The 21,642-nt window shown below is 52.7% G+C and overlaps 1 protein-coding gene across 15 annotated transcripts in view; it reads right to left on the reverse strand.

Annotated features, from left to right (window-relative positions):
• Nucleotides 1-829: 829 nt before the first annotated feature.
• Nucleotides 830-21,642, reverse strand: part of ASCC2 (activating signal cointegrator 1 complex subunit 2) — a 40,139-nt gene continuing 19,326 nt past the window's right edge. For 6 of the 15 annotated variants that reach the window (XM_064578639.1, XM_064578638.1, XM_064578631.1 and 3 more), the window contains 12 exons: nt 17,506-17,580; nt 16,758-16,865; nt 16,452-16,520; nt 16,215-16,292; nt 14,715-14,895; nt 13,092-13,318; nt 12,073-12,192; nt 6,579-6,780; nt 6,371-6,501; nt 5,701-5,800; nt 4,133-4,212; nt 830-3,657 (listed from right to left, as the gene is read on the reverse strand). In XM_064578639.1, the coding sequence (XP_064434709.1) occupies nt 3,486-3,657; nt 4,133-4,212; nt 5,701-5,800; nt 6,371-6,501; nt 6,579-6,780; nt 12,073-12,192; nt 13,092-13,318; nt 14,715-14,895; nt 16,215-16,292; nt 16,452-16,520; nt 16,758-16,865; nt 17,506-17,580 (1,543 nt within the window). In that variant the 3' untranslated portion in view covers nt 830-3,485. The remainder of the gene's footprint in view (nt 3,658-4,132; nt 4,213-5,700; nt 5,801-6,370; nt 6,502-6,578; nt 6,781-12,072; nt 12,193-13,091; nt 13,319-14,714; nt 14,896-16,214; nt 16,293-16,451; nt 16,521-16,757; nt 16,866-17,505; nt 17,581-21,642) is intronic. The other 9 variants (XM_064578640.1, XM_064578635.1, XM_064578641.1 and 6 more) reach the window with 7 other exon arrangements.

The raw sequence follows: 21,642 nt of genomic DNA on the forward strand, positions 1-21,642 counted from the left end.
AGGGCAGGCAGTAAATACTGGGAGCTGCTGTTCGGGACAAATGTCTGGGCCATGGCCTGGCCTGTGGTCCTAATTCTGGGACTCCCATCCTCTTTCCCACCCTTCTTCCATATTCACCCTGGACCCTTTGGCCCCCTCCCAGGCCTCTGTGCTCCTCAGGCTCTGCGGTCCCCATCTCAGCTGAGAGCTCTACCCCCAGCCTTTTCTCTGCTTCCCCTGGACAGGAACTGGACATAAAAATGAAGAATCATTCAGTGGGCTTCATGGCAGACTGGACACACAGAGGAAAGGACAAACGAATCTGAAAAAAAAGTGAAATAAAACAGGGCATCTGAGATCTGTGGGACGATACCCCACTCGTGCAATACATACAAGTGGGGTCCCATCAACCTGGTCTGATGAACTGGGATTTCCCATCCTCCTGTCCTATAGCTATTGGGCTTATATTTTCTTCTTTCTTTGTTAAGAACAGTAGTGACAAGGATGCGGATGTGGGGGAAAAAAAAGGAATGGCATGTGGTGTAGGGGTTAAGAGCGTGGGCTTTAGGAGACAATCCTGGGACTGAAGCCCTCCTTGGTCATGTGGTATATGTGTGACCTCGGACAGGTCACCTACCCTCTCTGACCTTGGTTTTCTCATCTGTACCTACCTGGTGAGAGTTAGACAAGATAACCCAAGAACCCAGCAGAAACTCTGGCCATGGAAGTACTCGGTAAGCGCCTTTAATTCTCATTACAAATATCATGGTCTTACTGTCATTTTCGTTTATGCACATTCCTTTCCAGACTTGGTCTGTACGCAAATTTTTCAAAAATATTTTCACAGTCATGGAGCATTACCATCCAATTTATTCTCTTAAAAAACAACAAGAACAACAAACTGATTCTTCAATATTTCGTTTCTCACATTGCTACCAAGTGTTCATTGACATCATTTTAAAGAAGGGGGCTCCACAACCACCCCCTGCATTTTTGGTGGGTGGACTTTTGTTTGTGGTTTTGTTGGTCTCCCTCCCTGCATTATTTAGCCCAAGCTCCCGGTGTGACAGGGACAGGCAGTTTCCTGCTAATTGCTTACTTTTCCAGAGTGCACCTGGAGCTAAGAAAGGACCTGCGTCCAGGCTCTGCTGCTAACTTGCCTCCCTGGGCTCCCGGGTCCCTTTTATCCATGACAGGCTCTGCCCTGCCCTCCCCACCTCACAGAAGCACGGTAGCACTGTTCAGACAGACCCGTCTGCTACCATTGCCACTCGTGAGCTAGAAACAATGACATTCAAAGTCCTAAGTCCTCTTGGAGGTACTGGGTCATAAAAGCTTCCCGGGAAATGCCTGTGATAGTCGTGTTCTCTAATAGGGTGCAGAGAAGGCACTTAGAAATTCCTGCTTAGGAGCAGTGGTGGGGTGGCGGGGCCCAGTGATCAAGTGAGCAGGGTTCAGGGCTCCCACCCACTTCACTTGTAACATTTCTGCCATTGCCCATCTTAAACCTTGGGGCCTCCTCAGAGGATTGGATTGGCACCAGGTGGAAACCATTCACCTGGCCCAACGTACCCACTTCGCAGATGGGAAAACTGAGGCCCTGAGAGGTGAAGGTAAAGCACTGCTCTGGATGACTCCTGAGTGAGGTGTTTGCAAACATCCCTGAAGGGGTGCCCTCAAGATCTGAAATGAGGAAGAACATAGTTCCTCAAGGGAGATCAAGTTTGACCTGGCAGTACATTCTGGAAAGTTTGAAAAATCGCTGTCTTCTCCAATCCTTTAAACCAGAATGCCAAGGTGAGGCCTGAACACTGCTCCCAGCGGTCAGGAGGCATGTATGACAGAATGAAGGTGAGAGGGGCTGTGTGAACAGTAACAGGTAAGGTAGGTAAAGGCCAGAGCTCCCCTAACTCACCTCACCTTGCTCCAGGGCCAAGAGCTGGGTCTGAGGAGCTCAGGGAGAGAGAAAAGAAATGACCCTCGCCTGTACGGTTCCTGGCAAATGCCTCGAGGAGGAAGCAGAGTCTTCCTGCTGCCTGCCAGAGTGGCTGACCCCGAGCCCGATCTCAGCTAATTCAGCAGCTCGAGGAGAAGACACCACTCTCCTATCTGCTCTGCATCTCAAATGCACCAAGAGAACTGGCGTGACTCAGAGGAATTGCTATTGATTTTCGCTTGTGTGGCTGACCTAACAAAACCAATTCGTCAAGGGCCTGTCTGCCTCGCTGCTCCAGACGCTCATCCTAACCACATGCAAATAAATTACACAAGCATCTAGGGTGATTTGTCAAGGTCCAGCTGGGCAGGGGCCCTGGATCCCGCGGATGGCCTCCAGGCCAGGCTGGGCAGGATCAGGCCAGCAAACACCCCGCGGCCGATCCTCTGTTGATCAGCAACATTCTCGGGGGCCCAGGAATCAGGCTGCCTGGCAGCTGCTGCCACACGGTGAACCAATCGGCCATGCCCAGGAGGAGGTTTTGAGGAACTGGACCCAAGTCCTTCAACGGGGCTTGGTAGGGACATCCTCACTGGTGTCTTCTGGTCTCCGACTCCTTGACTCTGCAGGATCTGATGGAGGGTACACACAACCAGCAGGCGCCGAGCTCTGGTACTGGCTCTGCTACGGGACAAGTGTCCTCAGGTCCGCTGTGAGATGGCAATGACCCCGCCGTCTAGGATGCTATAAAGGCCAGGGGTCCGACTGAGGGTCAAATCCTTGTTCTCCCACTTCCTGCCTGTAGCCGGGGCAGGCACCTCCAGCTCTCAGTGGCTCACCTACACCACAGGGCCGGAAATACTCCCTACCTCCTAGGGTAGAGGTTGTAGGGACTGAACGAGAACACGGAAAGGACCAGAGGGCCTCACAACCTCATCTCTTCCTTCTACAAGCAGGGACTAGAGGTTCAGAGGAGGGAGTAATGTGCTCAGGGCCACACAGCAAAGCAGGGCAACATCAGGAGGGGTTAAAATGAGAGGCAAGCACGCAGGGCTGATGAGCAGAGCAGGTGATCATCCTGCTCTCTTGCTCTCCCGATGGTGGCTGTCACTGAAGAATGGGGTACAGGGGGAGCAGGCCAGGGGCACATCATGGATCATTGCTTGAAAGGGTCAAAAACTTTATTTGCAGGCCTTTTCTGTTTTTGTTTTGGAATTTACAGGTTTCCTGCCGTCCAGGAAGGAAACCACCAAGAGAAGTGGTGTCTTGCTGCATGAGGTTTGTGGGGCTTGCCTTGGGGCTCCGTCCCCATCCCTTTTGCCTGCTCGCTGGCCCCAGGGGTTCCTCCACTGTGGGATAAGGCACTGTGTGTTCTGCAAGAAGGCGCTCACGGCTGGCTGGTGGACGACGAGGCGGCCTTCTCAGGGGCTGCGAAGCTGAGGCTGTTGAGGGGTGGAGTTGAACTTGGGGCCCTGGCAGGAGGCCAACTGGTGAGGAGACCCAAGGCTATGGTAACTCAGCCTGGCAGGTCTGGTGCTGCTGCCTCCCGGCTGGCCCTGACAGGGCGGCCTCAGGATGGAATCATGCCTTTGCTTCTTTTGCGGTCAGCCATGGTTCTCCGGTTGTGGTTGGCTCGCGTCGCCTTGTTGGCTTCCTTCTTCCTGCGTTCCTGGGTTGTCTCACGGCTCTGCCCGTGGCCCCGGGGGCTGCCGGCCACTACCGTCGAGCTGTCGTGCCGGTATCTGAGGGAGGAACAAGCCACCCCAGGGGATGGGAAGAGCCCACTGCCTTTCTCAGAGGTCCTGGGGAGAGGACACATGGCTCGGGCCCAGGACACCCCTGTCCCCACTTCCAGTGGGAGAAGAAATGGAGCCCAGCAAGGGCAGGGCTCTGGGGGGCTCTGGCCAGTCCTGTGTCTGGGGAACTCTCTTCTCTGAGCCCTGCCTCCAGATGGGTCCGTGGCCTAGCTGCAGGAAGAATCACCTGTTCTGACCACAGCCCACAACGAGGAGAGGAGAGCTTGGGGACGGGGATGGGCCTATTTCTTCCTCTGTAAAATGAGGATGATGATAAAGTGGCTACTTCATAGGGCTGTCCTGAGGGTTAAATTAACACATGTAACGCACTTGGGGTTTATGTGTGGGCTTCCTACGTGGTTGGCTGAGCCTTCCCCAGATGGGTCCCCTCCCACCAGACACAGCTCTTTAAAATGCTCACCCCTTCCTGGTGAGGAAGGCCATCCGCCTGGCTTCTGCCTTCTCCCGCAGCACTGCAGGGTCCTGCACAAAATGGTCAGGCTGTGGAGGGGAGGGGAGGAAAAAAAAAAATCTAGTCACGAGCAGCCCCATTTGCCTAAGCTGTGGTGAGGCTGCGCCTGACTGAGTCTTGTTGATGCCTCCAGGCCAGGAGTGGGGGAAAGCCACAGTGTGGCAGGGTGATGCCCTAGAATGGAGCCACCCTTGCTTGGGTCCAAGGTTTCCATTAGAAGCCTCTCTTCTCCTTTAGAAGCAGCTAAAGGGACTAAGGCGTCCTGCACAGGCATGGTGGGGCAGGTGGACCACAGCTGGAGCATGGATGACAAATGGGGGACAGGCCAGAATGGCCACCGTGAGAGGCCACACAGGGCCTTGAAGGCCAAGAGAGCTGCCCCGGGAGCTGCTTTGTCCTCACTCTAGTGCCACCACCGATGTGCTTTGGGAGTAGCCACTCTTGAAGACTGTTTTTTGGCCAATAAGCAAAGGAGACTGGACTAGCAGTGGGGAGTACTGTGACTTAAGGATCACACACAGGCTTCAGTGGTCTGCACTGCTTAAAAAAACAAACAAAACAAGTGTAACTGGTAACATTTGAAAACTGGAAGATTTTATAGAAAAATCTGGGCTGATCCCTTGCCTGGGTAGAAGAGAAAGCCCTGGAAGCTCTGGGCCTATGTTTCTGCTGAGAAGCCCCTCAGGCAGGGTGTATGTGTGCTTCTACCCCAATAGCCACGGTCTCCATCAGTTTCTGCTACCCCTCTTCATCAGGAGCCTGGCCTGGACACATTCCGCTTGTTACCTTGGTGGGAGGGCACGAGGGGCTCCAGGAGTCCCAGGATGCCACTCTGTTCAACCTGAGCAACACTGCCCTTATCTGTTTTATATGTTGAGGTTTCTTTTGAAGAAAAAGTTCAGCTGCCAAAAATAGAATTTTCAAACCCACCAGCCCAGATGACCTCCAAGGGCCCTTGGGCTCTAACATCTCTGTGAGTTGCAGAATTGCCGTCCTGGAACGCCTGAGGGGCTCAGTGGCAGTTGGTTAAGTGTCTGCCTTTGGCTCAGGTCATGGGTCCTGGGATCAAGTCCCGCATCGGGCTCCTTGCTCAGCAGGGAGCTCTGCCTGCCACTCCTCCTGCTTGTGCTTGCTCTTTCTCTGTCTTGCTCTCTCACTCTCTCTGACAAATCAAATAAATAAAATCTTAAAAAAAAAAAAAAAAAGAATGGCCATCCTGAGCATGGTGGCCGAGAACTGCCCTTCTCTCAGCCCCCAGGCTCCTGGGCCTAATGAACCCAGCAGCTCAAAGGCTTGGCCTCTAATCCATCCCCTAAGCCCTCACTGGGTAGTGGAGGTGAGTTGTAAGCTAGCAACTCTCCAAGCAGACATCCTAGGCTCAAAAGAACCCCTTTTTTCCCGGGCAGGGATGCTAGGGCTGCCTCAGAGCTAACTGTGGGAAAGCAGGGGTGCAGTGGTCCCAATGTGCCCTTCAGAATTGCACCCTCCCCTTCATCTGCCACCTGCCAAGGAGGTACCTTAGGAGCCTCTTCTTCAGCCTCCTCTTCCTCCTCCTCGTCCTCTTCCTGCCCTTCTCCGGGCACTTTGGTTCTCAGCACCTGAGGGATGGTGAAGGGCCTAAGGGTTTAGAGAGAAAGTGAGATCAAAGACTGGATTAAACCTGGAGAGGGAGCCTCAGGGAGGAGGGGATTGCGCTGGGTGAGGAGGGGGCATCAGGATGGGGATGGGCTCAGGGAGCTGGAAAAAACCAAAGTGCTTTTCAAGCCAGCTTTGCTCCAGCCCCCAGACTCTCTGAGGGTACCAGAGTCTGACACAGGGGCTTAGGGGAGGCTGAGCGGGCTGGGGCAGCTCTGCTTTTATCTGCACTGGGAAATCTCTCTAAGATTCCACGGCGGAGAGTTTTCTCCAGCCAAGGAGAACAATCTAAAAGGACTGTATGAAACCAAATAAATGCTGCCCCACTCAGGATGGGCTGGACCAACTGGTCAAGGTGGTGGCTGGGGGTAGAAGGAGCACTGGACTAGGAGTCAAAAGGGCTCAGTTTAGGCCCTGGCTCTACCACTGACTTGCTCACGGGATCAGGGCCTCAGCCTCCCCATCTGTATAAACAAGAGGCTTTGGGAGCCCCGCTGTGCCCCACCCCCGCGCCCCCCGGAACTCCACCTACTTAGGGCCCTGCAGCCTCACCTGCGGCTGATGAGCTCGTCATCCGAGTCGGCATCGTTGGCGCCCACCTGGTTGCCATCGTATGTGTCATCGTACTCGTCCTCGTAGTCATCACCTCGGTAGGACAGGCCCTCGCCAGGCTGCAGGGGCACCTGCAAGAGCAGGAGTATGGGGCCAAGGGGCCCGGGGCTGGCCAGTGTCCCCCACCCCGGCGGCCTGAGGCCCTTACCTCCTCCACCACCACGCTATACTGCTCATAGCGCTGCCGCTGCGCGACCACGTCCCGCTTGTCGTTCAGCAGGCTCCGTGTGTTCTCCTCCTTCCTGGCAGCGGACAGGCGGGGACAGCAGAGAGAGAGGAAACCATCAGGCTTTGAAGGCTGTGAGCATGAAGGTTCAAGGCACCATGGGCTCGGGCTGGCGCAAACTGCACTGGGGAGAGGGGGCAGGGGTGTGGGCAGGTGCCTGTGTGCCCGGGTCCAGCCGCTCTGGAAGGCATCCCAAAGGGCTGCCGCCATGGAAAACGTGCCCACCCTTCGGCCGGGAAATTCCGCTCAGAGGCGCCCACCCTAGGGAAAGGCTGGTGAGGTGCATAAAGAGGTCTGATGGGGAATTTTCTTTTCAACGTTGTTTGTGACAGTGAAAAATGGAAAACAGCTAGTGTCCATCACGGGTGAAATGGCCAAATGATATGCCACATCTATATTACAGAACGCTGGGCGGCTGTTATCAAGAATGACATTCATCTATTTGTGCTGATGCAGAAAGAGTTCTAAGACTTACTCCAGAGGAAAAAAGCAAGCTACGGAAAAATGTATACATATGATCCCAACTGTATAAAAAGCAGAAAGCAAACCAGACAAACTATCTGTTCCTATGAGCACAGCGATTATAATTTACATATGTCAATGCACAGACAGAGCTAGTAAGTCCCCCACCAAATGACAATGGTTACTCCTAGGTAGGGCCTGGGATTATTTGAACCTTTTAAAAAACAAAAATTTAGGGGTGCCTTGGTGGCGCAGTCAGTTAAGCCTCCGACTCTTGGTTTCAGTTCAGGTCATGATCTCAGGGTCCTGGGATCGAGCCCCTTGTCGGGCTCCATGCTCAGCATGGAGTCTGCTTGAGATTCTCTCTCTCCCTCTCCCTCTGCCCCTCCTGCTCATGCTGTCTCTCTCTCTCTCTAAAATAAATAAAATCTTTAAAAAATAAACAATAATTTAAGAAAGAGCAAGGCCACATGTGGCCCTCTTACTGAGCTCAGGGGAGCCACAGGGGACCTCAGGGGGCTGAGGGGTGAGCAGGGGTAGCTGCCTTCTTTTTCCCACCCCTGTTTCATCACGGTGGCTTTCTATCTGTTCTACAGTTCAATCTTCCATGTCAGATTGCACTGGAAGAAAAAAGTCCAAAAGTTCAACTCTTGTTATATATCACAGGTGAGGAAATTTGGGTGCGGTGGAAGGAAGGAGTGGGATGTGCTTGGGATCAGTGAACTGTAGCACAACCTCAGTGGGGACTCAGGCCTCTTGACTGTGGCTTTGCAAATCTGTAGAAAAACTTGGCTTGTCAGACACATGGACAAGCCTGTGGAATGTAGTTTCTAGCCCTGCAGGGGAAAATCAATATGAGATGCCAGGCAAGAAAATCCAGCTTAGCTGTGTAATCAGTGTTCTGGAATGTATCAAGGGTAGGGGGGAAAAGAAGAAGAAAGAAGAAAGAAGAAAAAAGAAGAAGAAGAAAAAGAGATACAAAGTCATACATAGCCTCCATAAAAATCTTCTATTAACTGGTTTTTGATGCAGGGAGGGAAAGGGGCCTGAGTCTCTCAGGCTGTCTGCCAGGGAGGCTGGGGCAGGTCAGGATTTGGCTTCCTTCAACAGTTTTTACTAAGGGCCTACTATGTGCCAGGCAGGGTTGCGGGAGAGATTCAAAAAAGAGTAAGATCTGGATCTGGCCTCGTGGAACTCCCAGTCTAGTGAGGGTCACGGGCAAATGGCAGCTAACGTGAAATGTGCTAAATGGAGGTAAGCATGTCCTGGGAACACAGAGAAAGGAAAGATGACCTCTGGCTTAGGGGGTCTAGTGGTGGGGGAGGAGAGGAAATGGAGCCTCTGGGGGGCTGGAGGGCATTGGATCTAGGCCAGGGAAAATTCTTGGTCCACAGGAAAATTTTATGTCATGCCAGGAAAGGGGGCCAGTGACTGCGGCCCCAACCCTTACCTGGCTCTCTTCCCCAGGCTGGGGGCTGAAGAGGAAAGAGGCGGGGAGCAAGGGGAAGGGGCCCGAGCCCGTCCAGGTGTTTGGTGCCACTAGAAGGAGCCCATCCCCTCTTTGCACACGCATTTCCGGAGGGCCTACTAGGTGCTAGGACCTGTGCTGAATCAGGTGTCCAAGGATGAATGAGAGGTGTCACTGTCCTTTCTGCCACACCCCACAGCTCCTGGTCCATCTGGTCCCCAGTTTTCATGCATAAGGTCGCACTGTGGGCCTCTGGTTATGTCGCTTCCCTGGCAGGGCTGGAGAAGCCTTGCCAACTCTACCTACCCAGGGTCCTGGAGAGGACACAGGCAGGGACATTGGAGCCTGCTGCCCTGGGCATCCCATCCAGGGAGGTGCAGCTCTGGGCCCATGACCCCATTCAGAACCAAGAAGGAAAAGAAAAGTCAGGGGCAAAGCCAGCCAGGAGAAGATCCATCTGAGGGCCAGAAGTCCAGTCAAGTCTGGAAACACAGGCAACAGTGGTTTTGGAGACTTTGGAGCAGGTGCTTCCTCGGCCTCCTACAAGATGACAGGGAGCCCAGGGAACACGTGGGTTCCCCTGAAGCCCAGCCACTTTTTCCCCTCCTCACTTCTTCCGGCCTATCCTTCAAAGCCCAACTCAAACTGGCCCTTGAGGGGTGATTCCCACCTCTGAACTCCTAAAGGACCTGAGGAGGCAAAAAATCCCTCCTTTTCCAGGTGAGGAAACGGAGGTCCCAAGAGGCAGAGCGCCTTTCCCAAGGTTACCCAGCTTCTATCAGCCGAGCCAGGGCCAGAACACAGGTCTACTGACTCCAGTCTGCTCAGGTACTTCCTGGGCTGTGCGATCCATCACAAGCAAGCCTCTTATCCTTGCCAAGTCTTAATTCTGCATCCCACGGATGAAATAAGATGTTGACTAAAAGTGAACCTGGCACCTGCTGAGTTCAACAAAGTGAATCCTGTTTCTTTTTCCTGCAGGACTTGTCAGAACCTTTAATGTGCTAATGCGCTGTGTCTCTCCAAAAAGCCAAGTGCACAGATATTTTTTTGGCCATAGACCCTTTTCTGAGGGAGAGCACTCATAATCTTCCAGGGCGCCTCTGTTCAGTCCAAAGGAGTTATGGGACCCCACCTTATACACACTGCCTCCTTCACTTGGCTAGCAATTACCTGCAGCACATGTGCCCAGCATCTACCCAACAGCCACCGTCCACTTCATCCCACTCCTAACAGACCCTCATTTGGTTCAGGTCTTTCCACCTTTCCCCCTTCCGGAGCCCTGGCCCTCGGCCCTGTGACCCAGCTCCCCACTGAGATGTGAGCAGAGTCTGGAGACTTCTGGGAAAGGCTTCCTGGTCTCTAAGAGAGATACAGGAAGATCTGGTCTAGACTCCCACTTGTCACTGCTGGACGTCACGGCTGAAACAGCTGCGGCCACCCAGTGGCTTTGAAGGAACTAGCTCCGAGAGATGGCAGAGATGTGTCCTTGATGATGAGGCTGTACCACAGGTTGACCAAGCCTAGACTGCCCTACCTGGCAACTCCCTGTCGTGCAAGGAACAGATTAGGACAGGTGTCCTCACTGCGGTCCCTGTATGCCCCACCCCAGCACCTCTCCCACTCTGTTGCTACTTGTTTAATGGTCTGAGTCTTTCCCACAGTCTCTGTGCCATTTGAGAGCACGACCCAGGTGCCCTGCTCACCTTGTCTCCTTGGTGTCTAGCATAGGATCTGGAGCTAGTAAATCACTTAATAAATATTTGCTGAATGAATAAATAAATAATGAACACATAAATGGAGGCTTTGCCTCTTTGCAATCCCCAGCGCCCAGGCTACCCAGCACAACGAGTTCAGTAAACATTTGCCGCCCAGTCTCTGCCTGGCAGCTTGGAGTGCCCCAGGAGCAAGGCACAGCCCTCCTCATCTTCCCCTTTCTCCATAGCAGGAGCTGCAGAGGGTCATTCTGGTCTGGAACAGCGGCCACGGATGCAGGATAACATCTCTAGCCCGGGATCTGGGGATGTTGCAATGTGTGTGACTAAGCAGTTTATAATTGCTTCCTGTCCAGCCAGCCAGATGGCTTTATAGCTGCCCTGAGTCCGCTCCCCGAGCCCTCGGCCAGCCAAGCTTCCAGCAGCCGATGGCCCTGGGGAGAGGGAGAAGCACGGGGCCCTCTCTGAAGCAGCAGCTTACAATTCTGCCACTGGGGCTCCTATAACAAGAACGGGGCAGGTCTCCCACCGCTGCTCTCTGAACCTCACTGTCTCCGTGTGTGTGTGTGTGTGTGTATTTATATATACATATATATAATGAGGCAGAGAGAGAGGGAAGCCTGTAATTGTCCAGCAGTTCCCAAATTTCCAGATTTCATGAACCAATACCATTTAGGGAAACCCTGGGGGCGAGCACAGTGTTGTCAATGTCTTACTTTGCCTTTTATATTTTTTGTATATATTTATATACTTTGCCTCTATCATCACTACTGACTCGTGGTCCCTCCAATGGGCCTCTACTCCAAAGTCAGGTCCTCTTTCCAAAGCATGAAATGTGTCAGCTCATGGGACCCTTACCATGCTCCCCATGACCTCGGGGTCACCGCCCCTGTTGTTTGCTCTGCCTGGAAAGTCTCTCTTCCCCCCTCCCCCACTTTGCAGAATTGGCCCTTTGACCCTTCCTCATCCTTCCACTGTTGGTCCCATGTCACTTCCTCAGAGGAGCCTTCCTGCCAAGATGAAAGCCCTTACTAGAAGCTCGGAAGTCTGCACACCTTCACCTTATAGTGCCTGTTAGATCTGCAATGTTACTTGGCTCGTTTGACCAACTGATTAGTGCAAACTCCACAGGGCCAGGGGCCATGTCTGTTTTACTGCCCACTACATCTCCAGCACCTAATAAATCCAGGGCCTAGTATGCCGTGAGCACCAGGCAAATAAATATTTGTTGAATGAATGAATAAATCATAAATGGACTTTTCAATGCCAAAAAAGTAGAAAGGACATAAGCTAAAAATAAGTAGAAAGACCTTAAAATAGAATATGCTCACGCTCTGAAAAGCTCACTTACTACAGGTCCTTAATTTTCTCATTTTGTCACAGAATGGAGAAAATCATGTGGAGGAGGGGCTTCTGGGAAGTACGGCTCAGCTCTATTGCCCAGAGATTTGATGGTTGACACATCCGAAGATACAAGAAGGGAAGAGGGGGACAGCTTAGGTTCCTCTGGCCTTTTGCTATCAACAAGGGGATTCATTAAAAAACCACCCTGTGCAGAGTCAGAGCCTAATGTATAACCCTTAGAGAACCTGGCCCTGCCTGCTGGGAGCACACGGGTCCTGGACTGCTGGGTGGGGGGGGACCCTGGACTGCTAGGGACCCTAAGCTGAAACTCAGGCCACTTCCATAAAGGCGGAGCCCTTTTTTTCGATTTTCTCACTGCACTTAACAGAGTTGGGGTGCCTGGCACCCCACAGCCTACTGCACTCACCTCCTGCCCTTGTGCACCCGGCTCAGGTCCACTGAATCTCTGCTAAACACATCAAACTCATCATTCTGGAAGACATTGTGACGAGACGTCAGCAGGGGTGTCGGGTCTGGCTTCACCTGCCTGGGAGGTGACAGAGAAATCAATTTAAGGGGGATTGGTTAGCTGACGCCTACCTGTGCCCTACTGGCCCCTCCTATGTGACATCCATCAGATCCTCCACTCCCCTTCAACAGCCACACGAGACACGATCTAAAACCCTGCCCGGTCTGGCCCCTCCCTGGGCACACAGCCATCTCTCACGCAAAGCTCCCCCTTGGTCCCACGTGCCGTTCACACAGATTTTCTTAAAAGTTCCCTCCCTCACCGAACACTCACAACAGTCTGATGAGATGGGTTGCTAACATCACTCAACCTTTCTGTGCCTCAGTGCCCTCCTCTGTAAAATGGGCACAAAGTGGCTAAGGAACTTGTCCAAAGACAGAGCTAAGTTCATTCATTCAATAAACACCATCTGTTTATGCACATTCGTGCATCCATTCCCACGGGCCCGTGGGCCTTCAGAGAAGCAGTGGGCCAAACTCTGAAAGGTAGGTGTGAGGAAAGTGAGAAGCTCTGGCCGTCCTCCCTCAGGAATCTACTGGAAGGGTGACAATGACAGGGGCAGGCCGGAAACTTCGGAGCTCTGAAAGGCTCAGCAACCCCTCTGTCACATGCCACGTTTCCAATCGGTCCTCCAGCAAGGTGTGGCAGAGCCATCCAGCTATGCACACTCTCCGCCCTGCAGGGGGCATGTGAGGACCTCCTGGGGGCCTCAAGTTCTGATGTTTTCCCAAGGCGGCCATTCATTTATACGGTTGGCGAAGGCTACCGTGGGGAAGAGACAGAGGGCTGAGTTCTGGCACAGGAGCGGGAAGCAGAGGAGCTAAGAAGGGGCCTGGGACAAGGCCCCCAGAGTGCCTCCGGCCAGGGCCCTGACACCGCATGGGCGCCGTGAGCCACCTCCCACCTGTCTCTCCCACCTGTCTAGGCTGCGGTCCAGCTGGCTGAGGGCCGGGGCCAGCCGCTCCTCCAGGATGTTGTTGATCACCTGCTCCGGGTTATAGGTGTAGTGCTCCAGGCAGGCCAGGATGAAGCCCTCTCCGAGGTCTGGCAGCAGGTCCTTCACTTGGGAGATGAGCGAGTCCAGCTCCACGCCACACACGGGGGGGCCCAGGGTGGCTGCCGCCCCCATGCACTGCGGAGAGAGCTGGAGTAAAGGCAGGGAAGACCGGGCCAGGTGGGTGAGAGGGCCATAGGCCCTGACACACACAGGACTGGGAATCAGGGGACCTGGTATGAGTCCTGGCCTGCCACTCCTGGGCCGAGGATCTCAGCCAAGTGACTCAGGCCTCTTAAGTCTTCATTTCCTCCCCTGGGAAAAGGGGGGTTCTGTGACTTACTGGGAGAGCTACTTCTGGCTGTGTGACTTTGGGCAGGGCACTTTCCCTCTCTGAACCCTAGCTTCTTCCATACAAAACAGGCACACTACCATCCACTTCATGGGGTTGTTTCAGATGGCTCAGAGAGAATCATGCACCCAAAGCACTGAGCACAGTGCCCGGAGAAGAACAGGCACTCCAGAAATGGCCGTGGCTTCTACTCATTCTTATCCGGCTCTAACAAGTTGATGGCTGACATTGGAGAAGAACAGCAATCACCAGCCTTGGACTGTGGGAAGCTGCTCCCCTCTGATTATATTCTTTTTAAGAAGGGGGATTCAGTTCATATCCTCCTCAATGTGACTGAATTCTGTTAGGTTTCTCATTTAAGAAAATTCGCAAATCAAACAAACAACAATAAAAATCATCCATGTCTCAGCTAAGAAGCCAAATGGGGAAGAGGGTGGGAAAGGTGGAGAGGACTGTCATTTTCCAAGGCCCTGTGGCAGTCATGGGCCTAAGTCTAACAGGAAAGAAAGTAGCATCTGTTAACAGAGCACAGAGGGCCAGCTGGGCTCGGGGCCCTCCACACAACCGCTCTGGGAATCCCAACAAACTTGTGGAGGCAGGGATGGTGATTGTCCCCACTTATAAATGGGGAACAGAGGCTAGAGGGGAGTGATGGCCACACAGTTGGTGAGTGGCAGGAAGCCGGGTACACCCCTGAGCTGTCTGACCCCAGAGACTGGGTGGCCTTAATCCCTACGTCATGCTGCCTCCCAACATGCAAGGAAGAGTCCTGGGCTCAGGGGCCAGTCGGTACAGCTGCAGACTGGGCGAGTTCTGGAAAAGCCTGGAGAGAAAGTACTAGATCAGGGGCTTCCAAACTCGCTCAGTGGAGCCCTGCAGTCCCATGGCGGGGCATCCAGGCTGGCCAGGCAGTGAGACCAGGCGCTGCTCTCTGCTGCGGCCCAAGCAGCGCCACGGTGATCTGCTTAGAGGAGAGCTCCAGGAAAGATTTCATGGGAAAAAGCTCCAGCACCTCATTTTATAGGAGAGAAACTGGGGTTCTGGCAGCTGACGCGACTTGCAGGACTCTCTAAAGGCAGCTCGAGGCTGTCCATTCCAAAAGAAACCTTTTTCTCTGAGAGCAGAAACCAAGAAGGGAGAGGTTTCCCGCAAGGGGCAGGGGAAGCAGGGGAAAACGCCACTCCAAACACACACCTCCTCTTCCTCTGAGTTTTCTGGATGTGAGGATGGTCCACCGACTGGCTCCGCCAACACAGTGACCCCATTAGGATCCTCGGCCACCGGTGGGTCTTTAGCATCTGTGGCTTTCCGTCGGTCCACCCCTTCCCACGCGCTCTCGACCGCCTGGAGGATGTAGGCAGTCCGTGTCTCGTCCCTGTGACATGTGTTAAGGAGTCTGTCTCTTGGGTGCCAGGGCCTTTTCTGCCTCCCTCGCTCTGAGGCAGCATCATTTCTCAATCCCTCCCTGGCATCTGACCCTATGACTTGTGTTAGGGGCTATCTGGGTTGTACCCAGCGGGCATGATGGGCACCCGGGCTGCGTGGGGAAATAGGCCAGACCACGACCACAGTGGCCTTGAAACCTAGTTACCTGCCACTCAGCAGAAAGCAGCTCTGGATGAAGACAGGGCCAGGGGCATCCTGGGCATGATATCTGGATGAGCCAGCAGCTCCTCCTCTGTACTGACCCCCAGGAGGAGGGCCTGATGGGGGTACTGCCACCAGGCTTCCTGTCCAACTAGCTGAGGGCTTCCTGCAAAGGCTGAGGGCCCCGAGGGTATCCCTGAGGCGAGACTGAGCAACCCAGCCCAGCCTCCAAAATGGCCCACAGGCCCTCCTCCCTGTCCTTCCTCCCTCTCTACCACCCCGGGCACTGTCAAGCCGGACATCTGGGAGTTGCCCTAGACGCCGTCCCTCCCCTTCTAATCCACACCCCCATTGGCCATGCCTGGATGCCAGCCACAGCATCCTCACCAGCCCCTGGGCCTCTCAAAGAGGTCCCAGACCAGTCTGTTCTCCTCCCTGTGCCAGACAGGGCTTTTCCAAAGTACAAAACTGACGCTGTTACTCCCTGTTTCATACCTTTCCATGACACCCCAGTAGGACAGAGTCCAAACTCAGTGAGTGTCATCCCAGGGCCATGCAGGTCTGCTCAGCCCCAGCTCATCTGCCATGCCATAGCCTCCTCCCACTAGACCCTGGCCCCCCAGTCCCCCAGCCCCTGCCCCCCTGATCTACACAAAATGTCTGTGGGCTCCCCACATGGGCCTCTCTGTCCTCCATCCACTGGGAACACTTAGCTCTGGGCTTGGCCTCCTCCACTTTCTTCTGCTGTTCTCAGCTTGGATATCACTTCTGTCTCATAGCCTTACCCTGAGCGTGCTTGTTTACTTGTCTGTTTCCCCTCCTGCAATGAGGTCTGTGAGAGCAGGGCTGAGTCCATGTTGGTCACACAGGCCTAGACACTCAGGAAATACCTACAGAACGCAGGACTCCTACCCCACCCAGTTCTGAGGATCAGAGTAGTCAGTCATCTCCTCCAGAAACAGGGACTGGGGCTCTGGCAGACGCTCTGGGGAAAGCTGGCTGACCCGTGGGTTCTGGAGCTAAACTTCCCTCTGCTCCTCTGGGTCCTACCAGCCCATCTCCAACCTGGTCAGGGCAGGTCCTGTCCCAGTGGCTGTGGAAGGATACAAGACTGCGGAGGCCTGCTGTAGCAAGCTGACATCATCAGCCACAGGGAAGAGTGTGTCGTAGTCCCGGAGGAACCTGCTGGGCAGAGAGCAGATGGAAGGGACAAGGCTGGGGCAACAGGGGCGCTGGGCTGCTGCCCAACCACAAATCCCAGAACCTTAGACCATGGTGAGCATATGGGAGAGGCTCTAGTATGTAAGGCCTCGTGCAAACTGATCCCAGCTCAGCCACACTCACCTCTTCTCCTGCAGTAAGGAGCTGAAGATCTGAAGGAACTCTTCAATGAAGCCCTGAATGTTGTCACAGCTGGAACAGGACACCAGGGAAGATGAGCTCACTCGATGCAAATGATCTGTAGCTCCCCACCCTGCCTCCCCCGGCCTGCTCCTCTACAAGGCCTCAGGCCAGTTACAGGAAAGAGGCATGTGTCTCTTTTTCCCATCTCTGCTCAACAGGGAAGGGGGCAGATGAAGTGAGGGGAACGCCTCTGCTGGGCTTGGGGAGGGGGTTCTTCCACCCAGGCAGCTGCTCCCAAGGGCTCACCTGCTTTCCAGGACAGGGAGAAGGCAGATCTGGTTTATGAGGATGTGAAAAATCTCCAGTAGCTTCTTCCTGGAATGAGACAGCCTCTGCCACAGGTCACCTAGCAGCCTTTGAAGGCCAGAGAGAGAGAGGAAAAAAAACAAGATTTAGGAGATAAAAAGGCCCAGAGGGAGCTTATTCTCAACAGTTGCAGGTGCCCCTCCCCAGGGCTCAGAAAGCGTCACAATTCACTGCGGATATAGCAGTGAAGCAGGCAAAAAGGCTACAGGCCCTGAGAGGCTAGCTGATTCCAGGGCCGCTTCTTGTTTAAACAGTGGGTGTGAGGTGTGCCTGGGTGGATCAGTTGTTGGGCGTCTGCCTTCGGCTTGGGTCATGATCCCAGGGTCCTGGGATTGAGCCCCATGTTGGGCTCCCTGCTCAGCTGAAAGCCTGCTTCTCCCTCTCCCACTCCCCCTGCTTGTGTTCCCTCTCTCGCTGTGTCCCTCTCTGTCAAATAAATAAATAATAATACAATCTTAAAAAAACCCAAAAAACAGAACAGTGGGTGGGAAACCGGCGAGCGGACTAACAAGAGCTTGGAGCAACAGCTGAGGGGTAAAGGCTAGGATGCAGGGGCCGGGAGGCTGCTAGGCAGGGACACTCCATGGGGCCACCACCTCGTTCTTAAGAGATGGGGACGCTGAAGCCCGGGGAAGGCAGGGCCTCTCCCTCCCCCATGACAAGGCACTTAGTTTTGTCCCCTGCTCACTTGCTATCTTCAAGCCTCCTCTTCTTCATTGCAGACTCCAGTTCAGGAATTGCGATTTCATAAAAGGAAGCTAGTCTGTGGAGGCGCGCATGGGGAGAAGGTGGGATTAGTTCATAAAGACCACACTTCATCAGAAAATCAACAGCAACTCATGGGAAGGGGGAAGGCCCATTTCTTGCTCCCAAGTTGTCACCACAGCAATTTGCTCCCGGAACCACCCCAGCTCTTCCCCAAGCTCACCCCAGACTGGGTCCGCTGTGGCTGGAAGAGCCTCGTGAGAAGTGACTTGTAGCCACATCCCTGTTTCACTTGGGAAACCGAGGCCCAGACAGGCTCCTTCTCACAGAGCAATGAGAGGGCTACTCAGAACTCACTGAGGTTTGAGAAACAAACAAGGTTGCTCTTTCTGTTTGCTCAGACCCGCCAGCAGTTCCCTACCTCCTGTGACATCAAACTGTAACTCCTCTCTCTGGTTCATCCACAGCTGGCATGGAGTAGCTGACTCTGCTTCTCACCTCAGCAACCTCACAGCCACCCCCTTCCCAACTCAGATTCCAACTCTCCGTCCCAGTCGCACGCTTCCTGGTGATGCTCACCACGTGATGACTTCTTCCTGGAACTAGGTGCGTAGCACTCAGAGTATGTTACCCTTACAACTTAAAATGTAGCTGCCTCTCTTCTGTGGTCAGATTCTTCCTCTGAATGTCTTACACCTCCCACAGCCGGAACTGCAGCCTCAGGGCCTAGGACTGCTGCTGAATTTGTAGCAGATACTCTGTGAACACTTCACTATCGACTGGCTGGATTCTGGCAACTTCTACGCTGGTGTAGTCCCACACACAGCAGAGGGTAACTAGGCCCAAAGAGGCAGGCTTTCTAGGCCCACAGCATGACACCCAGAAAAAGACAGAGGGGGCAGTTTGGCCCAAACTGATTCAGGTGTTGCCAGGATACACTGCTGGTGGGAGGGTAAATTGGAACAACCCCTATGGAGGGTGATTTGGTGAGATCTATGACAATTTAAAATGCACAAACCATCTGTTCTTGTGATTCTACTTCTAGGAATCTATTTCTCAGATGTACTTGCAAAGGTGCAAAATGATATATGTACAGTTTTTCTTTGTAACACTTTTCTGTAATAGCAAACAACTGAAAAAAAATCTAAAGGTCGATCTATGGGGTCTGGTATTCTAACACAGTACAATGGAATTCTATCTAGCCGTACCAAAGATTGAGGTTGCTTTGTGTACTGATACACTTTAAATTTAAAAATAAAATGCACCCAGCCTCTGGAACTATGAGAAATAAATTTCTGTTGTTTAACAAATAAATTATTTAATTAAATAAAATACAAACAATACATAGAGTATTCATGTCAGCCCTTAATTTAAAAGGCAGGGGGTGGGGGTGGATGCCTGGGTGGCTCAGTCGGTTAAGCATCTGACTCTTGGTTTCAGCTCAGGTCACGTTCGCAGGAACGTGGGGTTGAGCCCCACGTCGGACTCTGCGCCCAGCAGGGAGTGTCCTTGAGACTCTCTCTCCCTCTGCCCCTCCCCATGCTTGTGCTCTCCCTCTCTAAAAATAAATAAAATCTTGGGGTGCCTGGGTGGCTCAGTCGTTAAGCATCTGCTTTCGGCTCAGGTCATGATCCCAGGGTCCTGGGATCGAGCCCTACATCGGGCTCCCTGTTCCATGGGAAGCCTGCTTCTCCCTCTCACATTCCGCCTGCTTGTGTTCCCCCTCTCTTTGTGTCTCTCTCTGTCAAATAAATAAATAAAATCTTTAAAAAATAAAAATAAGTAAAATCTTAAAAAAAAAAAAGGCAGAGGGGGTGATATGTAATGTGCACACTTGCTTATATTTATATGCATATCTCTGGAAAGCTCCACAAAAAAACCCTAACAACAATGGTGATGTGTGAGAATGGGACTGGGGAAGGGGAAGAGGTAGACTGCATTTTATACATACATATATATTTATTATTATTATTATTTGTTTTATTTATTTTAAGTAAGCTCTACGCCAAATGTGGGGCTTGAACTCATGATCCAGAGATCAAGAGCTGCATGCTCTACCGACTGAGCCAGCCAGGTGCCCCTCATTATATATTTTACACCTTTTGAGTTTTAAACCATGTGAATGTATTATTCTTTCATAAAATTAAGTGACAGAGAGAGATACTCAGATACACTTGAGGATGTCTGGGAAGAAGGAGGTTGTTCTGAGAGGACTAGCCACAGAGCTATTTGGTGGCTGTAGCCCCTTCCAGAAAGTTGCGGGCACTGAGGTGGCTGCATTTACTCAGCGGGCGTTCCTGGCCTCCCGCACAGTGTGAAAAGGCTGGGCCACCCCTGGATTGTTTGTGTGTCAAAGGCAGTGTCATTGGTAGTCAACCCTGTTTTCCTTTCTTCCTCCCTCCTCACCCTGAGACGGGTGGAGCTGCTCCCCTGCCTTCATTGTCCCTTGCAGGAAAGTCAGTTCTTCCAAAAATTACCCTCTGTTTCCAAAGACCCTTTCAAAAGCAATCTGCCACGTTTGGGAAGATGCTTTAACAAAATGGGAAAATGCCTATGGGGGCGCCTGGCTGGCTCAGTTGGTAGAGCATGTGACTCTTGATCGCGGGGTTGTGAGTTTGAACCCCACGTTGGGGGCAGTTTACTTAAAAAAAAAAAAAAAAAGAAAAGAAAATGCCTATGGTACGTGAAGATAAGCAGGATACAAAATCCTAAGAATAGCATGATCTCTCATAGTGATTTTAATTTTCTACCTTTGGGATTTTCCAAATTTCCTATGAGCATTTGCCACTTTAACCATGAGAAAAGATACCTTTTCAAAAAGGGGACAACTACAGCTACAGGCCCATCCTAACCCCTTTCTTCCAGGCAGAGTGCTGATTGGCGCTTTATTCTAACATCCTCTGGGAGGCTGATCAGTCCTCACATGCAATGTTCTCGAGCTGAGGAGACCCAGGAGGGGTCAGAGTGCCAGGTGCCACCTCTGACAGAGGTCGGTGCTAGATACATGTTTTGGTGAATGGGTGAGTAAATGAATGGACTGGTGGCTGAGTGCACAGAGTTGGGCAGCTCCCAGGAGCTCCTGCAAATAGTGGGGAGAGATGTCTGGCAAGAGCGACAGCCAGAGGCCACTGAGAACAGGCCAGCCTCCACCCCTGCTGCTGCCAGGCAACATGGTGGTTACCAGCCTAGGCCCAAGCACCCCTTTCTCACTGCACAAGGAATAGACAGATACTCATGATACTAAGTGGGCAAGGAGGGTCTCCCTCCCTATATCTTTCTTTACTCATATCCTTCTCTACGTCTTTCCTCATCCTGGCAGGATCTTTCTATAACTCCTTTGGATAAAAACTCCCAGTGGCTCTCTATTGCCTACAGAATAAAGGCCCCACTCCCTGCCAGCGAGGTCAGGGCTCCTCACAATCTGGCTCCTACTGACCTCTCCAGAGCGTCTCTTGTTAGCTGCTCCTTTTCCTGCTGCTCTGGGCCCTGCCTCATCCCACTCCACTCCCTGGCTCTCCCTTGACACCCTCTGGGCCTTCCCACCTTCACTCTGCCTGCCTGGAATGCCCTTCCTGCCACTGTAATCCTTTTGTCTGGAAGGTTCCTGTCCATTCTCACTTAAGGGCCATCAGGAAACCTCTTACTTCACCAGACAGAATTTTGCCTCCCTCCTCTGTGTTCCTGGAGTGCTTTATGATATGGCCACAGCAGCTGACCCCACATGTGAGCATATCTGCTTGTTTCCTTGAGTGTGCTCTGCTCTAGACCAGATGCTGAAGTCCTCAGACCACTTCTTATGATCTGTTACGCCTTTGTGCCTGCCAATGAGAGGGGCTTTGAAACAATGGAACTGAACTAAAACTTGGTTGGTGGGTTTTTTCCCTCCCTTACCTAGTTCTTAACCAAAAATGGGAATACTTCTAAAATGCAGGTTCCAGGGTGCCTGGGTGGCTCAGTTGTTAAGCATCTGCCTTTGGCTCAGATCATGATCCCAGGGTGCTGGGATCGAGTTCCACATTGGGCTCCTTGCTCAGCAGGGAGTCTGCTTCTCCCTCTCCCTCTGCTCCTTCCCCCCGTTCATGCTTGCTCTTGCTCTCTCTCTCAAATAAATTTTTAAAAA

Source organism: Mirounga angustirostris, unplaced genomic scaffold (genome assembly GCF_029215605.1).
Source record: "Mirounga angustirostris isolate CCGP_5_RB_7025 unplaced genomic scaffold, mMirAng1.0.hap1 SCAF_14, whole genome shotgun sequence".
Lineage (NCBI taxonomy): Eukaryota > Metazoa > Chordata > Mammalia > Carnivora > Phocidae > Mirounga > Mirounga angustirostris.